General features: G+C 37.2%; 1 protein-coding gene across 2 annotated transcripts; it reads right to left on the reverse strand.

The window, feature by feature from the left end:
- Positions 1 to 338: 338 nt before the first annotated feature.
- On the reverse strand, positions 339 to 6,748 carry LOC113238558. 2 transcript variants are annotated; one of them, XM_026475381.1, is made up of 3 exons: positions 6,692 to 6,748; positions 5,044 to 5,137; positions 339 to 738 (listed from the first exon to the last, which is right to left on the reverse strand). In XM_026475381.1, exons 2-3 carry the CDS (start codon positions 5,124 to 5,126, stop codon positions 453 to 455), a joined length of 369 nt encoding a protein of 122 aa, XP_026331166.1. In that variant the 5' UTR covers positions 5,127 to 5,137; positions 6,692 to 6,748; the 3' UTR covers positions 339 to 452. The 2 variants fall into 2 exon arrangements, with proteins under 2 accessions (XP_026331166.1, XP_026331167.1); XM_026475382.1 differs by lacking the exon at positions 6,692 to 6,748 and adding an exon at positions 5,247 to 5,582.
- Between the last annotated feature and the right edge of the window lie 16,212 nt (positions 6,749 to 22,960).

Genomic DNA, 22,960 nt, shown 5'->3' on the forward strand with positions numbered 1-22,960 from the left:
AACAATCGTGACGTCACCGTCATTAAAAATTAAAATGTAGGTACAGTTCTTGAAAGCAAGTCAATTTAGAAAGTCTACATTGGTTTTGATAAATCGCACCCCTAATGAAAGAATGGCAAGTGGAATTACGTCAAACATTTTATTTCTCCACTAGATACTAATATAATACAACCCACAGCCTCTCCAATTGGAGAGGATGTGGGTTATAGTTTTATGTATCTAATCTCCAATTTAAAAGGCTGTGGGTCATATTTTTCTGCATGTATTGGAGCAATAAACATGTTTGGCGTAATTCCACTTGTGCCATTCTTCCATTAGGGGTGCGACATGTACTCGGTACAAGGTATACTATAGTTTTGTGATTTTGTGTTTGCGAGTGTAATCGCGCCAATCGCAGTTTGGTGAGAAATTGTATTATGTTTTCTTGTATGCCTTATTTGCATGAAATAATTTTAAAAAGGTGGTATCATCAACCACAATGCCAATACTCGCTGAAAAATGAGGGGCAGTCCAACCCATCGGGTGCAAAGGACACTCACCGCATCTAGACGTTGTTGGTACTTCAAGCCCTCTTCACTTTCGTGCATGTCCGGCACGAACTCATAGTGCTGCCTGCCGTTGTACTCAACGGCGAGTCGCAACTCCTCGTTGTAACAATCCAGCTCTAAATGTCTTCCTGTTTCAGGGTTTGTCAGCCAGCGTAACGTCTTATGTTTTGGGAATTTTCGTCCTGGGAACCTGGAAACCAATTTCCAGTTATTTAATCTAAAATTAATCTACTAATCTTCTAATAACCAAATTTGGAACCTTAGGTCAATACGTTTTAGCAATTGTTATGAATATTAAAATATATATTTAAAAAAACCTCACGCAGAATCAGGATGTGTTCCGCGCGTAGGTATGTACAGTCGGTGCTATAAAAATAGTGGATTTTTTTATAGTATCAAGTGCCAGGACGATCAAGTCGAGCGCCTGAGGGTAAGCTACACGCCTGTCGATACATTTGTGAGGGCATCGACTGTACTCCGCATGCGTAACGCTCTGGTACGGCTTGCGTACAACACGCTTGTGTATTCTAAGGGTCGCCTCATATTGCCGCAGCCAATAGAAACAACTTTGCGATGAATTAAAACGAGCAATACAACATAGCCAATAACCATATCAGTCAGCCGTGACATGGTTAAACTTTATCTTCCACTGGATAAGGTTCCATTTCTTTAAGCAAAACATTAACAAGAAGATGCAGCAAGCGGCGCCGTGGGGCGTCGAGCTGCACTTTGTAAACTGCAATATATTATAGATCATATCCCCTACTAAATAAAGTATACACTTCTTTTACCAACAGGGGAAAGCAGAGCTCCGACTCGCAGCACATGTTGGCAATGCTTGATCATTTAACAAATACAAACAATATAAAGAAACAGACTTAGTATTTATCTGCTTATAGGGTGTAGTTGGCCTACCATGTTCCGTTCAAAAGAAAAAGTAAGATCTTTGCTGTTCTGTTTTTCAGTAAGTATAAGCATTGACCCGTCAGGTATGATATGTTTGTTTATTTTCTCACCATAATATAGGTACATTGAGCATTATATTTCGTCGCTTCATGCTTCAGATATAATTTAACCAGGTAGCCCTTTAAACCCACAAGGCAACATCCCACGTTTTAGAGAATCGAGAATTGGAATCGATAAAATAAATTAATAAGCCCTACCTAGCTTCCCATACCCCTATTCAACGTTCTGTCATTCGTCATTCTTTTTTCGTGTGAGGCAACTAGCACGCGCGTTCAAATAAAATATTTGTTTTCGTAATTAAATATGCCGAAAAGAAGGGCACAAGAGAAAATAGACTGTTACTTGAGTAAAATACGGAGGTTAGAAGGTCGAAATCGTCCGCAAGACGTTTGGTGATATTATCTTCCTCCGAAGACGAAGAAAATTACAGCAAGTGTAAAATAATCTACCCGCATTATTTTTCTGGCGGATTAATTATATGGTTAAAAAATAATGAAATACAAATAAAAATATGTATTTTACAAATAGGGTCGAAAGCCTAGAGTCAATTTCGAACATGGCTAGTCTGGGGGTTGTCTGGGAGGCAACACGAAGGCAATGATCTCGTAGAACATGCTATTCTCATGGAACGTATGTATTGAGACACAGTATACACTTGTTGGTTGACTGATTAATTAACATTTTCTTTTTCTTTAAGGAAATGAAAATGATAAGTCGCAAGACTCGCCAGAGGTTGCGATACCAAGTCCCACGTTGGCACAGAATGCTCCTTCGCCAACCTCCTCAGCACAACCCCAGAAACAAACTTAGCTCAACGCTGGCTACCAATTCTCAAGAAAGGATTACAGAAGGAGACCAAAGATCAGCTCATAACAGAGTATTTGGTTCCTGGTAATTGTTAACTTCTTGTAGCACCGAAATTCAGCTCAGGGCTTTTACTTGCGGGGGATAACAAGATCCAAGCCATTAAGCATTTAGGTGACGGATGTAGATTACCATCTGACCTAGATTTTACTGAAACCCTAACTCAAATAAATCTTTTACCACCTGGGTTGGCAAAACCGTTTCTAAACGTCATTCAAGATTGCGACAGAGACGAAACACAATTTGGAGTCAAGATTTCGGAAAAAAATAAAGCATCTAAATTGGTTGGAAAAGGTTTCACATCAACCGTCGACATCACGCTCGCGGTGCCAGGGAAACTGATCAGGCCCCTCTCGCTGCTCCACCACATCAGCAACAGAGGTACACGCGGGTCGCATTACTTTATTTTTTAATCCTATCTCCTAATGTACTTGGTTGTTTTAAAAATGGTATAGCTATACCTTTTTCAAAACGGTTATAGCAAACAATCGTTCCACAAAATAAGTTTTCAAACGGTGAAGATCTACTACAAAGTAGAGAAGAGAGAGAAGAAGAGGTTTTGAGTGAGGTAATTGACACGACCGTAACGTGCAAGGCGAAAATGGCGAGCCCCAAGTCTGTAGAACTCCGTGTGTTGTTGGCACACGTGCTCCGCCCACTAAGCACTGTATTTGTTGCTCTGTGTTCCGTTCCATCCGGTGTAATATTTGCATGTGAAATGTACACATTGCTTAAACACGACCATTCATTTATTTGTGAAACAAATGCTTCTGAAATATAAACTTTATTTAGTTCACGTGCATGCCCGTGGCGGCACAATCCGTCGACTACAAGATGTACCGCGACTAGCCGTTCCGCTTTCCCTTATGGTTAGACGAAATATATACCTTATTTAGCAGAAAATACATTTTTTTAAATTATATAGAAACTTGAAATAATAAAATATTGTTCGATTCCATTTATTACAGCAGTAAACCATAGTAGGATAAGAATTGTACTATGAATAAATATATTTGTGGTAACTTCCGTTTCGCTGTCACGAATGTTGGAACGACATTCACCCACCAATGAAAAATTGCACATCTACTGCTACCTTCAAATAATCATCTTTTTATTACCACTTACCCCGGTGCCTAACAGCACTGGCAGTCATGCTGTGCTTACGCGTCATCATCATGTCCTTGCGCAGCATCAGCGCCACTTTCTTAAGTAGCATTAATGTCCCAGGCACAAATACATGAGAACATACTACGCAGGCAATACACGCCTAATCAAGTTTTTGGTTTTATTATACCCCATCTTAATTGCCTACTATGTACGTACATTTGCATTTTTTGCTGAGTTTGCTTTGACTAGCACCAAGTTAAGTAAATTTTATCTTTTCTACTTTTTAACCGACTTCAAAAAAGGAGGAGGTTCTCAATTCGACTGTATGTTCGTTTTTTTTTTGTTGTTACGCGATAACTCCGGTATTTGTGAACCGATTTACATGATTATTTTTTTGTTGGAAAGGGGGTACATCCATGGTGGTCCCATTTCATTTTGAAGAAAATCATCCACCTCGAAAGGTGGCTGTTCACGCATGAAAATTCATTTTCATAAATAGCGCCTAAATTTTACTAAGGAGCAATTACTTTAATGGTTGATTTTGCTATTTCTCCAATTCAAGGCGTTTTCCCTCAATATACTTTGAGTAGTGTCGTAGTGAGAACCTATTTTTTATTATCTCCAATGTCAAGTCCTATATAGTGGCGAACTAGGAGATATTTCAATAAAACTTAGCAAATAGACGTAATTCCACGTACTTTTGAGGTCGGTTTTTTTAGTACTCTGTACTGAGATTATTATAAATAGCACCTAAATTTTACTAAGGAGCAATTATTTTAATGGTTGATTTGCTATTTCTCCAATCCAAGGCGTTTTTCACTCCATATACTTTGAGTAGTGAGAACCGATTTTTATTATCTCCAGTGTCAAGTCCTATATAGTGGCGAATTTAATAATATTTCAATAAAACTTAGCAAATAGACGTAATTCAACGTACTTTTGAGGTCGGTTTTTTTAGTACTCTGTACTGAGATTATTTATTACTTGGGCGAATTGACATCATCTTTGTCAGTTCCAACTTCGCCGAAAACCAGCGAAACGCCGCCTTTGTGTGGAGTGGAGATCGGTATGGTAACGTTTAACTGTGAATGTGTTTTATCCTGAGTTTATTTACTTTCTTTATCATTTTATCACACGCAAAACAAAGTATCAGTTAGTTTTTAGTCACTGGTATAGGAGTCGAGCTGTCTGCAAGGCTGATGTCACAGAAATCTAATTTATTTAGTAAATATGTGGCTGCTGCTTATAACCTCGACAAGGTTGATAACGAGAAGATTCCTAAGCGACAGTTTCCGCACCGTGCGAATTTATAATTAAAGCTTTAACAATTTACTTAAATGAATAAAAAGCACTAGGTCTCAGGTTAATTACCCTTATGAGTGTCGTTGATGACCGCTAGGGAAATTATGGATGGATGGAGGATGCGACAACCAACAGGTGGCTAAGATGTAGTTACACGAACGAGGGACGGTCTGCAACAAGATGGAAATATGACATCCCGATGGCATGAGCTACGGAAGGGGTAAACGGACTGTGGATAATGATGGTTTTAATTCACCTTTCCTCCAAATGTGCCACGCATATTTTCTCTCCTTTACTCGGTAGAGGATTTCCTTGCTCGTCCCTTGGGTACGGATTCATTTTGTTGTATTCTACGAGTTAAATAAAAGTAATTAAATTTTAACCGACTTGAGTAAAAGCTGGAACTTCCTTATTTGACTAATTTTAGACTATTATAGCACTCCGAGGTACTGTACCCACCGCTCACTTGACGGTCGAAGACGGAGAACAAAATCTTGGGACTCTACTGGAACCCGCCAGTGGATGAACTCGCGTTCGACACAGCCATGCACCGGGTCACAGCCGAGGTGCGTTAACAGAAAAGCAAGAGATTGCTGGGTGCGCGGTTCTGTTTGGCAGTACGGTCAAGTCAATCTGGGACCCGCTTAGATTAAGCTTAGCCGCTATACGATCAGAGCGAAGATCACGCTTCAAAGCCTATGGCCATTACAACTGCCATGGGATGAGCGGATCTCTGCGGAAAAAGCCGGACTCTTCACCACCTGGCTGCAACAACTGAACGAGATCGTACGCCAACGCCTGCCCCGGAGCACGGAACGGACCGCAGCACGAAAGCCCTTGTCGGAGCTAAGGCTGGTCTAGGCAGGTTGCACTCATTAGTGCATTTCTCGCCGATACTATCAGGCGAGCACCGCATTGAAATAAAGAAGTCGTCATATTGGATGGACTCTACGACTGTGGTCCACTGGGTGCGTAACGACGCGTGGCGATATGAACCATTTTTTAATAGGATCTTCGACGGGCCTGCCGAGAACGGGACCCTGCAACGAAGCTGACCGATGAACCTGGCGAACCGGCCAAGCTCTCGTGGATGAATTCTGGAAACGCTGGGTACGGGATTACCTATCAACCCTGGTGCTGCGAGGAGACCGACAATGCGCTCCATCAGCACTTTCCGCCACATTGTTGTAATTTAAATCAGCCATCGCGCAGTGTGCTCATACAAAGTGTATTTCCATTATCAGTAATCAAGCAAATAAATATACTTATCAATTATCAAACTATCATTTTATAAGGTTACGGATACACCGTACAATTAACATCCTTTTAGTTTATATTAAGTTTCATTTTTGTTTGTCAGTTAAATTATCAAGATTAAGCCAATTTATTATTAAATGTATGGAATTGTTTATATTCAATTCGTAGTTAATTATGTCATTTTTGTAAGGAATTACGACAGATATCATCAATCAATATGCAACAAAAAAATAATATTTGAGTCGTGTAACCTCTGGTAGGTCATATATGTAGAGCAAGAATAATAATGGACCGAGAACACTACCTCGCGGGATCCCACACGCATTGACTCTTTGGAACCACCTCGAGAGATTCAAACAAAAAAAAAATTCCAAGTAGGTCCGCAATTGACGGAGAAATTGGTAGATTCACTGTACGTTCCTGTAAAATTTAAGGATTTCCCTCGATTTTCACGAGATCGCCTCATCAGAATCTGACTTGGTGACAACGGGACCACCTCGAGAGTGCACTCATTCAAATAAAAAAGAATTTTGAAAATCTGTCCACAATTGACGGAGAATCGGTGAACATTCATAAAACATACATACAGTAAACATAAAGACCACATCTCAGAGAGTAAGACATTTAATATATTGAAAGAAACTTACCAGCACGATAATGAACAATTCCGATCGATATGGAATATATTTCAAGCTATCTGCTCGTGAAATAGCTGTCACGACTGTGAATTATCTATATCTCATTTCCCCTTTTATGCTTAACATTAGTTTTAGATAACTCTATCTAAGGCTTAATAAACGCACTTCAATCAAGCTCTTCACTAAAGACTATCTACACTATCTACTTTTCCAGAAAAGTATCATATCGACGGTTAAAAGGCGAATTGACTCAAGCGACATTTTGGGCCATATTGAGTTATACACATCATTGGAATCATTGGATTTTTTCCGCGTCTATTGATCTACTTTAACGTCAAATTGGAGCACTTTTTTGGCGTTTAACTCCATCGCGAATTCGGGGGTTGTTTTCTACATCATAGTGTCCAGCGACATAATTTTCTCAGTTTTTTTTAACCAGGAATATGAGTCTACTTTAATAAGCTTATAATTTAGGTTCACGTCTATTCAGCCGTTTCTCCTTTTATTTTTTTTTTAGGAAAACCTCTGTTGTGTTGAGTTTTTATTACGTATTTATGTAAGGTTCTATTATAATTAAACATGCAGAAAGCTATAGGCAGGGCGCCAGCAGAGATTTTGTTCGGTACGAAAATAAACAGCGAACGTAAACGGGCATTGAACGAGATTACTGAACAATCGCGAGAAGTCACAGATTTATCTTCTATTCGTGACGAAGCTAAACCCAGAATTGATAAGGCTCAGGATAGGCAAAAGCAATACTATACTGATCAAAGAAAGCGACTTGCCCGTACTTACCATCATGGTGATTTGGTAAAAATTACAAAGGTCGCTTTTTGAAAATAATGGTCAAAGTACGATGCTAATGCCCTCATGTGAAGGTCCATTTAGGGTTGTCAAGGTCTTAGGCAATGACCGATACAGGGTTGCTCCGATCGCAGGGGTTGAATATAATTGACGGATAAATAATAGTTTCAAGAATTCAACAAATTACCCGATATTATAACTATAATGTTTATTAGTAACAGTAATGATAATTTTGTTTTAGTTAAGTTACTAGTTAACACCATGTTAATGTATTATCATTAACATTAGAAATTGATTACCTAAAATTATAAATTTTCAAAAACGCTACTAATGTTTACATACTTCAAACAGTCGTCTTAGTCTACTAACTATATTGTAACATACTTACGTTCACCTCCGTCACGTGCGTCGCATCGTCTGTTGTAAGGTTCCACCTGGAACGTTTATGGGGACATACACGACTTCAGAGTGGTCGAGTGTAAGATTCTATTAAAATTTTAATAACATTTAATATTGGGACTTCGCTTTTCCTAAAAATGGCAACACCGAAATCGAACGGCGTGGGTAGAATGCAAATGGGGTAAACGAGGCAGAGCGAGCCACGTGGTGGAGGCACTCGCTTTTCGTCGTCCGAAACGTTTAGTCGTAAGAAAAATTAGGAAAAACTGTACCAAATTGTGGCTAGCTAATAGTAAAATTAAATACAATTGTTGAACGAATTCGGTTTGTGGATTATTTCTGAGATTCCTTAAATCTGTAAAAAAGAAAAAGAATAATAATACCACTGAAACATGACGTCTAAAGAATTTAATACTTCATCCTTGTATCTATTTATTTTATTTTTAATTTATACAATACATTTTTATTTTTATTTGTAAAATTGGCACACTACGTCTCCCGCTCCTATTAGCTTTCCTCTACCTCAAAGGCTGTCTGGAAGAGATCGCTCGTAGCGATAAGACAGCCTTTGCCCACATTAGTTTTAAGTTGTTTATGTACTATTCTTGTTCTTGTGTGTTAGCAATAAAGTGTTTATCTATGTATCTGTTACTTATCGTATATATCTAATAGGTTGTGGGCAAAAAGGAAAAGAATACGATATAATAAAATAAAGGAGAAAGTGCAAAATGAAAATATAAAACTGAAGAAAAGAAACGAAGAAATAAATAATATAAAAACAAAATCAGCAAAACAAGATAAAAATGGTGTTGTCAAATTTTCCATATTTGAAAGCAGAAAATTTCAATAACTGGTTATTCCGTGTGGAACGTATCATGGAGGAGAAAAGGTTATGAACATTCTAAAAAATGAAAACGTAAGTTAAATGAGTGAAGAAGAAAACACAAAAGCGAACGCAAAGGCCAAAAACAATTGCGCAATGTTTACCTGATAAGTACTTAAACACTCTGAAGAACTGCAAAACGCCCATTAAAACGTAAAAATAAGTTTAGAATCACTAATTGTCAAAAATATGTCATTCAATCTAACGACAGTTAAAAAGATGGTACAAAACGATTTTCAATTTTTAGTTAACGAATTGTAACAATTAGTAGGAGAAATTCGAATTCCTACGTGTTTGGTTCCTTAATAGGGAATTTATTTATTTTAAATGCTAAGACATGCGTAGCGACTTGCAACAAAACCGATAGCACAGGTGATTTGTGGCACAGAAGAGTAGGGCATCTCAATCGACGAAGCTTACATTGGATGCGACTACCAAATAGTTGTAAACCCTGCAACCCGTGCAGGATGAGTATGGCGACTCGACTACCATTTGTGCCAACCAAGAGGCCACGATCAACGTACATAGGTGAGTTAATGCATACCGACATTGCAGGCCCGACACGTACACCTGGAATTAATGAAAAAAGTATGCTATCGGCATCTTGTTGGACATGTCAAATGCATATGATATATACCTTACTAGATAAGCTTTACGGAATGGGTATACGAGGTGACGACACTCATAAATGGTTCGCATCATATCTAAAAAACAGAATCCAATCTGTAGAAATCGAACACTATAACTATGAAACAGGTGAAATAACCCAAGTCAGATCAGAGCCACAAAACATGACCAATTGGATACCACAGGGAAGCGTCATTGGGTGCATATTGTTTCTGGCTTATATAAATGACCTCCCAAAAGTAATAACTGACTCATGCGTCAGGACTAACAAACGATTGATTAGCGCCTGTGTCAATGAGCAATTTTAAATTTGGGTGTTGTATCTGAATGTACGGTAGTTTTCCCTTATTTTGTAGATTGAGTTCTATTTTGGGGGGTCTGAAATTGTATCCAAATGCAAAATTTTGATTATCGTTTACTTCGGCGTTTTCTGAAATTTCATTCTCAGGGCATTCAATAGGTAAGTACTGGTTGGGGTCGATGCTCGTCTCACAGTCGTAGTCATACGTTTCGTAAGTCGGGTAATAGTCGGGTTAATATAGAGTTATTAGTAGTAGAGTTAATACAGATAAATAATTTTATATTTAATTTAGATTAAACAAGACTCACGTACTAGGCATTCTCAGTTCCTGAAAACAAAATTATTCACTCGTTTTCGATTTTTCCCCACTGACAACTCTAACTACTAAAAATTCTTATTTTATAAAGTCAGCAATACAAAGTCCATGTTGGTCTAACGTTGCCGGGTGAAGGCCAATACCAACGTATAGACAGCCTATTTGCCTTGCCTTGCCTTGCCATCGTTCGGTGTCACTCGCCTAGCTGACCGGGTGAAGGCTTGTCACAACTCGCAGTCGTAGTCAATTGACATTGTGTAATCAGATATTTGCATGCTATTTATATGTTTATACTAACACTGTCTCTTGTTACATCTCCTGTTATACCATGTTTTAAGCAAATAAACGTGTGATAATAATATTATTATTGATAATATTACTACTTTCATTCATTTCCAAAATTAAATGGAAGTGTTAAAAATTCACTTAAATCTGTCACTGATATTAATTCTATACCAATGCATAAATACAAAAAGCTTACACTACTTGGAAACTGTTTAAAAATTTCTGTATGAAAATATAAATCTTTAGGTTGGAAATGTACAGGCGATATCCAGATTTATATTTCAAAGTTTTTTTTTTTTTTATACACCTACCCTCAAATTACATTTGTTCTGTGCAAATTCACGTTTCGTAATATTTGAGTGTTTGTAAACGCAAAACAATAAATTCAAAATTTCATATGACATTCCCGGACATTCCCATAATGACTTATCGATAGATTATGGTACGACACTAAAGAAATTTCTTTATTCCGCCATTTCTTGGTTCAATTTTTGTTTAGGCATTACGTTCATTCCGTAGTTAGGACAGCTCCTTTCTTTTTCCATCCTCTAAGATGAAAAGCGACGTGCGAAAGCTTCTTTCTACTATGACTAGTAAATTTAAAGAGAAATAAGCGGAGAGACTAATCGTTTTCAAGCAAACTCAAGAATATTTGCATGAATTTCCGATTTCATTGGTCAGTACGACGCAATAGTTTAAATCCTTTTCATTAAATTTGTAAAGTTTTGCTAGTATTTTCAACAGATAGACTAAGCAAAACTTTACTTACTTTTTACGTTTAAGTTTACTTTACTCCGGGAGAGAAAAGACGAGAAGAAAGTGAAAGCAGTTGTTCCGAAACATCATTGGAGGTTAATTTTTAGAGTGCAGTTTTGATTATGACGAGCAAATATAAAATTACAGCAAATGTGATTATTTTTTATACAATAATATGTATATATCTTTAAAATTATGTCTTTACTGAGTCTTCGGGTGTAGGCCTCCGCCAATAACTTCACATTTTTATTCTGTTTCAACAAGCCTGAATTATGAACACATTTCATTCACAAAAAATCTTAATAAATACATTTGATCAAAAAGCGACATCTGCGTCAGTTGTGATACCTATAACTTTTAGATTTATGTGAATCAAATTTGTGTGGATTCTGGAGCCGTGTCGTCTTTCCATACATCTTTACCTAACACGTAGTAGTCAATTTTGTAATATGATTTTCCGATCAAAATATTTTTAATGTGGTTAGAAACTTAGGAAACGATAAACTTAATACACTTCTCATGAGAAAAATCGGAACTCTTCCGTTTGTATGATTTCTGTCCAAATTTAACACAAAAGAGTTTTCATTCCATGAAAAAAATCACATGATTGTATAGCTGGCAGTTCGCCCATTATAATGGTACGCGAAAATTCGAAATTCCAAAATTAGAATTTAATTTGTTTATCCTATAAATGAAATAATCACTGTTTTGAGACACATATGTGTTTAGAGTTGGAGTACATTTCACCTTTGCAAACTAAAAATTTGCGCTTATCTTAAAACTTTTTGTTCTTTATTTGTTTACTGTGACTTTGGGACGTCTGAGAAAGTTTTATTTTCTAAAACATATGGATACTTCGCCTGCAGAAGCCTCCCAAGTGGTGGCATTGTTGGATTCTGGACGTAGTCAGCGTGTTGTGGCTGAAAGATTGCATCTAAGCCTGTATCTGCTCTAAATCTACAAACGCTATCGGGAGACTGGATTGTTCACGCGCCGTTCAGGAGCTGGTAGGAATCGGGTCACTCTGAGCGAGATGATCGATTTATTGTAACAACTTCTTTGCGAAATCGACGCCCTAACGCTTCTCAACTGCAGCAGCAGCTTCATGTTGTACGTAGGGTGGCTGTAAGTGACTCTAAAACTAGAAGAAACGACATTTGACATATATTCCTAAATATACACATTTTTCTGATAATCCTTACAAAACATAGACTTTCAAGTGTATATGCTCCGGAATCTTATTGTAAAAACGTATACAGTTCCCCATAAAAGAGTCGTTTACTTTGGTTAAACGAAATCGTGGTACCATGAGTTTGGACTTAGCTCTAAGGTTAATATTATGGATATCTTTCTTATTGATATTATGTATATTTTTACGGGCATATAAAATATTTGAGTAAATGTACTGTGATGCCACAGTCATGATACCAGTCTCCTAAACTGTTCTCTGAGAGAAACCCGAGAGCCTAGACGGTACACAGAACGAATCGCTCGTTTTCGCAATACAAATATGGTTTGAATATCAATCGCTTTACCGCACATGAGAATCCCGTAGGACATTATACTATGGAAGTAACTAAAGTAAACTAGTCTAGCAGTACTAACATCGGTAAGCTCACGTATTCTGCGGACTGCGTATGCAACGGAGCTTAATCTACTGGCCAGGAAAGATATATGTGGAAACCATTGAAGTTTACTATCTAAGGTCACTCCCAAAAATACTGCTTTATTAACAAAGTCTAACTTTTCTCCGTTTATTCCTATGCTTGGACTAGTCGATTTTACGTTAGGTAAATCAAATTTAACACATTTTGCCTTCTTGGCATTAATTAAGCAATAAATTGTTAGCATTAAACCAATAAACTAGGTAGTTAGTCTAAGGTTAGAGAGGGTATCATTAATATGGTCATCACATACTTTACATCGACCCGAGCCAGGTATTCTGGGAAACGTACAAATCCCATTCAACATTATAGTACAAACCTTCTACATACATACATTTGGGTCATACGAGCCTCAGTATTGGTCCTTCAACAACAGTGATAAGTGGGATTGTGTGGCGTGTTCTACGGTAGCAAACCGGTCTCCTGGCCTCCCACAAGCGGGTCTCACCAGGTAGATTGAGGAGGTGCACATATCGTGGAGTACGCGGGCAATTACACAGACCAAACCTACAGTGAACTTTACCTACAACGTTATGGATTCAAGAGCTGATTGCTGGATGTATCGCAAAACGGAAGCCAACACCGAAAAGGATTCTGCGTCACGAAAAAATTGAAATTCGAAGACAAGACAGCAGACCACTTTATCTTAGACACACAAAATAAAATATGACGAAACATTTATATGAGAAGACACATTATTAGGTAACAAAAGTTAAAAAAGGAATAAAATAAAAAGAAGGAATGTTGGGTTGTATTATAATTTCTTTCTCTTGTAATACGCATAATAGAGTAGTTTGTGAAATATCAATTAAAGAACCTTGGCTGGGTATCGCATCGTTTATTTCGTCCACACGCCCGTTTATTCGCACAATAGTATTTGACGGGGCAGATCTATGAAACGGTTCGCATAATACGACTGTAAATAAATTTTGTAAATAAATAAATTGTAAGTAAATAAATTATTAATTAATAATTGTAAATAAATAAATTGTAAATATTGGCACATTTTTCGTCCGTCGTTCATTTTAAGACCCTACCATACTGTACCATAATCGTGTAAAACAAGCAGGAATGGAGGACTGCGTTTGCCAGAAGTTATCCAAACTACTTATCGTGATTATTATTGTGAGGCGATATACCGCATAAAAGAGGAGCTAATGCCTTTACGTTGAAAATATAACACAATCTTTGGTCCAAGAAGCTAATACTACCCTAGAGTTTGCACTAAGAATTGAATGTTGAACACAAGGCCATTCACATTTTGCTGCTGTGTTTTATCCTTTTCACACAGTGTCTAGTGCAATGCATGGAAAATAAACTAAACTAACTAAACTACCACTTGCGGCACACATTTTGCGTGTATGCAGAAAGCGCTTTGCTCTACGTAGTAGTCGTATAGGTAAATAAGTTTCTACCGTTGTAAGGAGTGTCCGGGGCGTGGTTGTGGCATGAAAGATGATGTAGTGACCATGATGATGATGTTTGGTCATGTAGAATGAGTGAATTACAATCTTTAATTGTTTGTTTGATTGATTGATTGATTGACTTGATCCGAAAATAAGTCATTGCAAACATTCAAGTTCGAGTGGTAATTGTCGGATCAGATATATATAGTCAATGAATAGAGAATATATATAGAATAGAACAGAATATGAAATTTCTAGCACTCAAATACTTTATTCGTATGTAGGTACTTTGTAAACTTTATAGTAACTTGGCTAGGTAAGTAGGTATTACTTCTACATGATGCAAGAAACAAGACAAGAATTCTCTGTTCGTTACTTTCGTTCAGTAACCTGCACAATCTGCCATTTTTAAGGGCTGCAGGAAGGGTTGTTGCGAATATCAGATTGATGCTTGAGGATGTTTGAGTCGTCACATGACTTTACGGCATGCTAGAATAATTTACAAACCTTCCAAAAACAGACTGCACGCCGAGCTGCTCTTTTTTGCACTTAAATATCTTAAAAACAATTTTAAAACATCTTGGATAAAATTCCACTACGATTAAGCTAAGCAGATTGATTGTTTTTATGCGGATCGATTCTTTTATTAATAAATGTCATAAAATCATTGAAACAATATTTTATTACAATATCAGAGATAATGCAAAACTTTCTCACGTAGACGGATTCAGTCAGGATGTATGTATATTGTTGACTTTTTTAGACAAATCAACATCCACCGATGTCAAAGTCAAAAAAGCATAAGAACCTGCATCGGCAACAAGCCAGTTTCGAGTAGCGATCTTGAGTTGAGGAGGCAGGGCGCCCACTGACGGGACGTGACGGGACCGGACACACGCAAGTGCGTACTTATCAATTCGCTTGAAAATTGCATTGAAATAAATCGATAAAAAGTCGTCAGGTCGATGATGGTATGCACTTGAATCGATCTTCATAGCAATCGACTCGCAATGTGCGTCCGTAGCAGTGAGAATCCACAGGATGACAAGGTATGTATCGTGGGCGGTTGAGACAACCACCTCTCCTTCGTCTAGAAAAGATTTCTTACATCGTTTACAAAAAGCAGTGAATTTATTTGCAATTTCGAACAGGCTTTAGGTAAAATTGACTACTAAGTTAAGGTTTGTCTTTTTGAAGACGGAGTAAAATGACATTTGCAGGGTTGCCAATATTCATAAAATTCTAAATAGTCATGTTGTTAGCTGTCAGTGTTAACATCTCTGTCAAAATCAAAATAAAACGCCCAGTGAAATTCGGCGAGTAATTGGTTACAACACTATTATTTAAAAAAGTAAGACTGAGGACGTTGGTAACTGTTTTTAGAGCATTTCGGACTAACCCAAAACTACATTTTATTTTGAAATTCGTGCGAAAATAACATTTGAAATATGCTCTATCATGTTATAATATATTATTTTTAATGCTTCACTAGAATTAATGCTTTTTGAAACCCTATAAGTTAATAATTGTTTGTTCATTGTTTCGTTGATTGCATTCAAAGTTATACATAACACATAATATTGTCTTCTTTATCGAAGAATCGATATCCGAAGCGAGGGACCTGGTTTCCTATATTACAGCTTACTGGTAGGTACCAGAAACTAAGCTTCGGCTTAATTCAGGTACCAGTCTCTTACAAACATAAATGTTAATATCGCTAACTGTGCATGTTATATATGGATTCCAACGTATGTTTGTGGAGAAATAAAAATTATTATTCTTTAGTTGTCAAATTAGGCCTCTTAAATTGTGACGACTATAGGTTAGTTTCGCTGGAAAAGCAGCGAATGTTTTTGCTTTTTCGAACCTGTTTTGGGTCAAATTTAGATACCGTTAGGTTAGATTAATTGAATAATCTCAATACAGAGTGCTCAATAGACCGACCTCAGAAGTTCGTGGAACTACATCTATTTGCCACGTTTTATTGAAATCGGTTATCGGAAAGTGTGCGAGACCGCATTCATCCCCTAGTTTGCCACCCTTAGAAGTGGAGTATTTCCTTCAAATTTAAGTGGGACCACTGCTGAGGTACCCTCTTCCCTACAAAAAAGAATCATCAAAGTCGGTTCACAAAAGTTATCGCGCTGCGTACACACAAAAAAAACATAAGGACGATTGAGAACCTCCTCCTTTTTTGAAGTCGGTTACAAAGAAGTGAATTTATTTGCGTTTGCAAACATGTTTATTATTTTAGGCTAGATTAGCTAAAAAAGCATCTAACTTATTTGCGTTTTCGAACAATTTGAGGTCAAATTTATTACTAGGCTAGGTTAGCGGCAGCTGCTGTTTCAGCTAACTGAACCAAGTAATAAATATGACCTGTAACATTTCCAAAAATGCGAATAAATTCGCTAATATGTCCGCTAACCTAACCTAGGAATAAATTTCACCTAAAACATGTTCGAAAACGCAAATAAGATCTGTCTTGGTGCTATCGTCATTCGCGCAAATTAACTATCGCGCATTCAGAGTTTCGCGCAACTGACCATTCGCGTAAATGAACTTTTAAGCCTTCGCGCAAACGTCTTCGCACTGTCGTCATTCGCGTAATCGGCATTCGCACTCACGTAGTACAACCCTTTAAAACTATAGTGAAACAAAAACTTTGTACTAACAGTTGTTTGTGCACAGCTTCTGCGTACTTGGATGACAAAAATCCGTGGTAGTGACCCGTTTAGGTCTCGATCTAAGTTGATGATGATGAAGATTTTTAAATTAAATGTTGTAACGATAAATGTATTGAAACGTATATTCGCAAAGAGCAACCCGCTGGAGTTTCTCGCTCATTCTTCTCAGGGGAATCTGCCTTACGAATGAGCGGTGGAGTTTAATCAGTATGACTGTTTCAAGCGTATTTAATAATAATAATAATAACAATAATTTAATAAATAAAGATGTATTTGAGTTTGACTTTTACATGTTTTGCAGTGGAATTGATGTAATAAATAAGATAGTGATAATCAATGTCCTACTCTGATAACGCCCAAACAATATATAAATTGCTGTTAACGTCGATAAAGGCTATTGCGAACCTGAACGCCGCAGCGACTTCTTGCATAAACTTTGAAGAGATACGGGTCTACGAGAACACTTGGTGAGTGGAGATTGGTTTTTATTCTTTAGCATACGTTCGTTAGGATTCAGGCGCATTGAAGGAGTGGAGACGGGGTATAGAAGACGGATATTGATATGATAATAACCGCAATAAGGCAACTTTGTTAGTTTGACGACATATTTCAGCAAAACAAGGTACTTTACACCTGTGCGATTACAACCTCTTCGATGTTATCTTCTCAAACCTTCTTCTTATCGTTGGCCACGTAACTATTAAAATGGAAACCAATTATCAATTCATATGCTGATTAGATTTGGACAAAGTTATTCATTTGTTTTATTCAAAGTATAGTTTTAGAATCGACTCGATTGATCCTGCTGACGCAAACTATCGACTTTGAAAAATTGTCGGTGCCTAGTTTTTTAGCACATTGTTGTATGCAACAACAATTTGTTCTGTTTCCTAAATTTTTGTAGGAAATGAATTCATAATTTTTTGCAAATTTCCAACAAACTGTTACTTTATAAACAGGATTTTTTTCACGTTATGTACTTTGTCTGTACCCACCGTATCTATAAAGAAATTTCAAAGTATTACAGGTTCATCAATGACAGTTTTATCATATCGATTTCTTAGATTTGTGCGATGATGAGATGTTGTTCATTAGGAATAAATCTGTTTTTTCGGACCTAAATTGCGTATATTTGTTTTTCAAACAAACCTAAGATTCGGGCTCTTTACTGGTCTCGCCGTGGTAAAGGGCCCGAAACGTTGTTAGTTTGTTTGAAAAAATCAATATACCGAAAAAACAGTTTCATATCCAACGATAGTGCCCCATTACTGCCTTTTCAGATACTACACACGGCCTGCACATCATTCTATTTATGGCCCCGTTCACTGTGTTTCGCTTCTTTACCCTTCTTTCAATGTCTTTCTCACATTAACCGTCCCTTCTAAACATTCATCCCAGGTACTCGAACTCTTTTACCTGTTCACCTTTTTTCTGTTACCTAATTGCAATTACGCGTTCTGTGATGCAGTCATTTCTTTCAGAAACCATTAGGTGCATTAGTTTTTTCGCTGTCGTTTCTTTTCTTTCCACGATCACAACGTTAAATCCATCATCTCCTGCAATTCTTTATCAGATGATGCAAGTAGTACTTATCATCCGCGTAGAAAAGGCACTTAATTATGGCTTCACCCATTCTTAAAGCTCTATCACTTTCCACGTGGAACCAACGAACCAGTCAGCCCACGCCCCATTAATCCTAACACAAGACCTTGAGTCCACGTCAATGCGCACTTAATTAATATTAAAGATATTTCAAAGAATTACAGGTTTATCAATGATAATGTTATCAATTTTGTTATTTATTACCAACGATCGGTTCGTGGAATATGGCACGTAGCCCTTTCATAACCATTTTACTTGGTTTATAATATACCTATTTAGCCTAATTATTGCTCACTTAATACGTACCTACTACAACCTATGTTATGCAGGTCTACTACTGGTAGGTAGCTTCGGAAATTCACATTACTACGGCTTGATACAATATCTAACGTATTTAAGATCATAGAGGCACAAAAAGCAACCATGGAAGTGGTGATGAGACGCAGTAAGCCATAAGAGGTACGGGCGTCCAACGGTTAGGCGCTCTGGTGCCAAAGGACAGCGCAGTCCAGGACAGGACGTTGCCCAGTTAGGCGGGATTTTAGGCTTCGTCACGCCATAGTACAGTTCCTCTTGCGCAGAACATACTAGCTACCATTCTGATCACATATTAGGTATAAAAGTAAGCTACGTGGGCGCCACAAAAAAAGAAATCAGCAAAAATCTAAACCGTCCGAATTACTAATTACAGTGACGCCTCCAATCGACTATACGTTGCATAATTATTAAACGGAAGTATTTTCATTTCAGAAGGTGGCACCTGGACTGGATGGGATGGACAAGAGCCATAATGCAATAAAAATACTCGCAATCCCGCACCGAAGAGACGTACTTACCAGCGAAGTTCTACGGGTGTACGAGAAAACTTGGTGAGTTCACGGTACATTCTTTAGGATTCAGGCGCCAGAGCGTGGAGCGTATCGTAAGGGAGGAGGCGAGGTTCAGAAGGCGGATATTGATATGATGACACTGAAATTTCTTCATTTACCTCATGACAATACTGTGAAGTAAAATGGCCGCAATAAGGCAACTGTGTTAGATTCTCGAGACATTCCAGGAGAGCGAGCAACTTTACAAACCACTTTGATGTTATCTTTTGAAACCTTGGCCTTATCATTGCCCATGTAACTACTAAAATTTAAAACAAAATCTTAAATGTCAATGCACAGGTTGATTATTATGTTTGGACGGAATTATTTATTCTTTTTTGTCAACAACATTTGCGATGCTCATCATGTTATTTTAATATTATCGAGTGATGTTTGTAATTGTTTTATAATTTCATTGTTTTTTACGTCACGTCAAAGTTGATTTGGATTGAATAAATGTTTGAAAAAACAAATATAGGTCAGTTCGTGATTTGACAACAGAAAAATTGTTTCTTTTTAAATTATTGTTCGTTAAATTTAATATCCCTAACAAAAATAAAACGCCCCCGAGAGCCGAGCAGAAAGAATGAACCTATAGATATATGTATGTACAGGAAAAAAATTGTTCCGGTGTTACCTGTCAGAGGCGCTTAGGTACGAATTACTAGCTGACAACTCTATATCAGTAAATTATAATGTACTGTGTGCACGTAATTAAAATTAAAAACAAACGTCAATGTACAGGCTTTTTTGAGTAGAGAGATTTTCTATTCTACTTTTTATTTAGATTTTCATCTCATCAAAAGTAGAAACGATGCAGCTGTATATCGTCATAACTTTTTACCTTTTCCAGCAGTGATAGCAGGAGGCGAGGAATGACTTCCTCTGCATAGATCTGCGTTAGGCCATCTACTAGTCACAACCTTTGCACGTTGGAGACAGAACAGTAGAGAATGAGATGATCCAAATTAGGGTAAAACCGGGATGGATGCCGCAGTGGGATAGGTGCCTCGTTTTCAAAAAACCTAACTTCCCCAAATGGCAACAAAGAATAATTAGTTTAAATAAGAAGTATAGACACCACTTATCAAAGTTCCTGCAGGGCTTCGTGTGGAATAGACGCGTTTGGTTTGTGCAAGCGTTTATCTCCGCGACGAACACGACAAACGGTTCAAAATTTCAGACGCAAGTATTTACTGTCGTATAACTTTGTAAGTTACAATAAATTCTGTTTTATTTTTATTATAACTATACACTGGTTCATTAACTGCGAACGTAGGTGTCAATAATCGCTCTTTTGTATATAGGTTATTTATATAATAAAAGGGCATCTATCCATATCGAATAGTATAGTCGCCTCGATTTTTCAAGGTATAGGTGCCCTTAGGAGCAAAGGACTAAACAAGATAATTAGGAAAAGAAAATAAAAAAAACACATTACTTTAGTGAAAAAGACATGACATGATAATAGTTTAAAAATAAATAAAAGTACCAAAAAGACAAATTATTCACAATTCAAACAGAAAACATTTTTGTATACAATATTTTGATAGCTACAAAAATACAGAGTCAAGTCGGTAGTAACTTTAAATACGTATATATTTATTATTAAAGATGTAGCACGTCTATATACAATATATGAAAGATTACAAATACAACATTTTACTATGAATTTTACTATTATATTCTAAAGGGCATCTATCCTTCTTAGTATTTTCATCGTGTGGCGTTAATCCATATAGGTAGGCATCTATCCTCAAAAAAATAGGTTTGCAAAAAGTCAATTTCTTCAAAATCAGTAAATGTTAGATCAATAGAATCAAGTCTTAATGTAAAAGATTACACTAGTTATATCCATAGGAATTATTCGTGGTAAACTAATAATTTTTAAATTAGGAGGCCCTTTCAAAAAGTGGGGCATCTATCCCGGTTTTACCCTAGTAGCAGCTGAATGACAGTATTCGCACTGATGGAAGAATATGATTTTGATCCGTGTTAAATATGCTGGAAAATGCCCTGCCTGATTATGTTTGGACGGAATGATTGATTCTTTTTTTAATATAAAAAGTCTATAATTTAACTTTTAAATTGGTCCGTCTGACGCAAACTGTCAACCCTTTAAAATAGTCCGTGCCTTGTTTTTAGCGCATTACATATACAACGACAATTTGTTGTTCCCTAAATTCTTATAAGAAATATGTGAATTTTTTTGTTGCATAATTCCAATAACTTTAACATTTTAAACAGCCAATTTTAACGCTACGCAAATTAGGTTCTATATTAATTTATATATAGGTTATTTATATAAATTAAGACATATATTGTAGTACACAATTAAGAGGAACAAAAATTTTTTAAGTCATTATAAGTATAATCGATGATAGTGTTATCAATTTTGTTATTTATTATCAACGACGAAATACCAAGTGACGGGACGAAGAAATCGTACTTCTACAACACCTAATGTGATGACGTGCAGCAAAACGAAAGCGCAAAGAGGTACGGGTGTTTAGTGTTCAGGCACTCAGCTGCCAACGGACGGTAATGGTTTAGATGGTCAGGTATATGTCTCTTTCTTCTATATTATTTGCACCACAGTCCTTAAGAGTTATATTCGAGAGAGAGGTTTCTTCGTTTATTACTTTCCACCTTTCTTTGGAGGGATTTGCACTATTTCTCAGCCTTACGTTTCACGAAGGGGTCATTGAAGTTTTGCATGTACCTATTAATTTCACAACATTGGTTTCATTGTGTGATCGAAGTCGTTTAATAGGGAACTGAATGTCAATATAACATTCCAAAGTTTGCAAAGTTTACTAAATTTAATATTAATGTCCAATTTATTATTTATACAATTCCAATTATCATTTTGAATGTCACAATGAAATAAATACATTGATTCTACGCTCAACAAACGAGTTCAGTTTATCGCGATGCAAATGTTCCATCGATAACGTAAACAACTGTGCACTATGGTCACTTCTAGGTGTATCTATCGCTACGGCGGTGACGTCGCTAGTATGATTCACAATGCCGCAGTCGATGGAGGAGGAACTCTCGGCGCACGCACGGGTCGGAAACCCGACTATGTTCGCGCAGCCGTAACTAGACAAAATATCATTCAGCTTTCTTTTCAAAGTATTGTCACTTGGAAAGTCCACGTTCAAATCCCCGACCAATATGAACCTTTTATTTTCTGCAGTCACCTTACTCAGCAATGTTTCCAATGTGTTAATAAATATGTCAAAGTCACCTTTACCAGTTCGATGCGTCGCAATTATAATCAAATTTAAATTTATAATTTCAATAGATGTTAATTCAAAATGATATTGAACTGCTAAGTTCTGCAAGTCATTGCGCTGTTTATAGCGGATATCGTCCCGTAAGTACAGCGCCACTCCTCCGTGGGCGATGCGCGTGCGGCAGTACGCGCTTGCCAGGTCATACTTACATAACCTAACTTGTTCAATTTGATTTTTTTTGCACCAAATTTCGGTACAAGCCATTACATCTGGCTTTTCAGCATCCTACAAAACATTCAATAACGCGGTTTTGCCACAAATGGACCTGACGTTCTGATGGAGGACTTTAAAACATGTGGATTTTACTAGCGTGGCGGTTGGTCGCCGCCGTTCGCCGGGAAGTTTTTTTGCTCCACGATATTAAATATCGGACACAC

This window comes from Hyposmocoma kahamanoa, unplaced genomic scaffold, assembly GCF_003589595.1.
Source record: "Hyposmocoma kahamanoa isolate Upper Pololo Valley unplaced genomic scaffold, ASM358959v1 96863, whole genome shotgun sequence".
NCBI lineage: Eukaryota > Metazoa > Arthropoda > Insecta > Lepidoptera > Cosmopterigidae > Hyposmocoma > Hyposmocoma kahamanoa.

Bases quoted from the DNA above. Each gene is read 5' to 3' on its own strand.
- LOC113238558 (XM_026475381.1), bottom strand. From the start codon at position 5,126: ATGAATCCGTACCCAAGGGACGAGCAAGGAAATCCTCTACCGAGTAAA. The intron at 739-5,043 runs GTGAATTAAAAC...ATTGGTTTCCAG, and splicing joins GTGGCACATTTGGAGGAAAG to GTTCCCAGGACGAAAATTCC.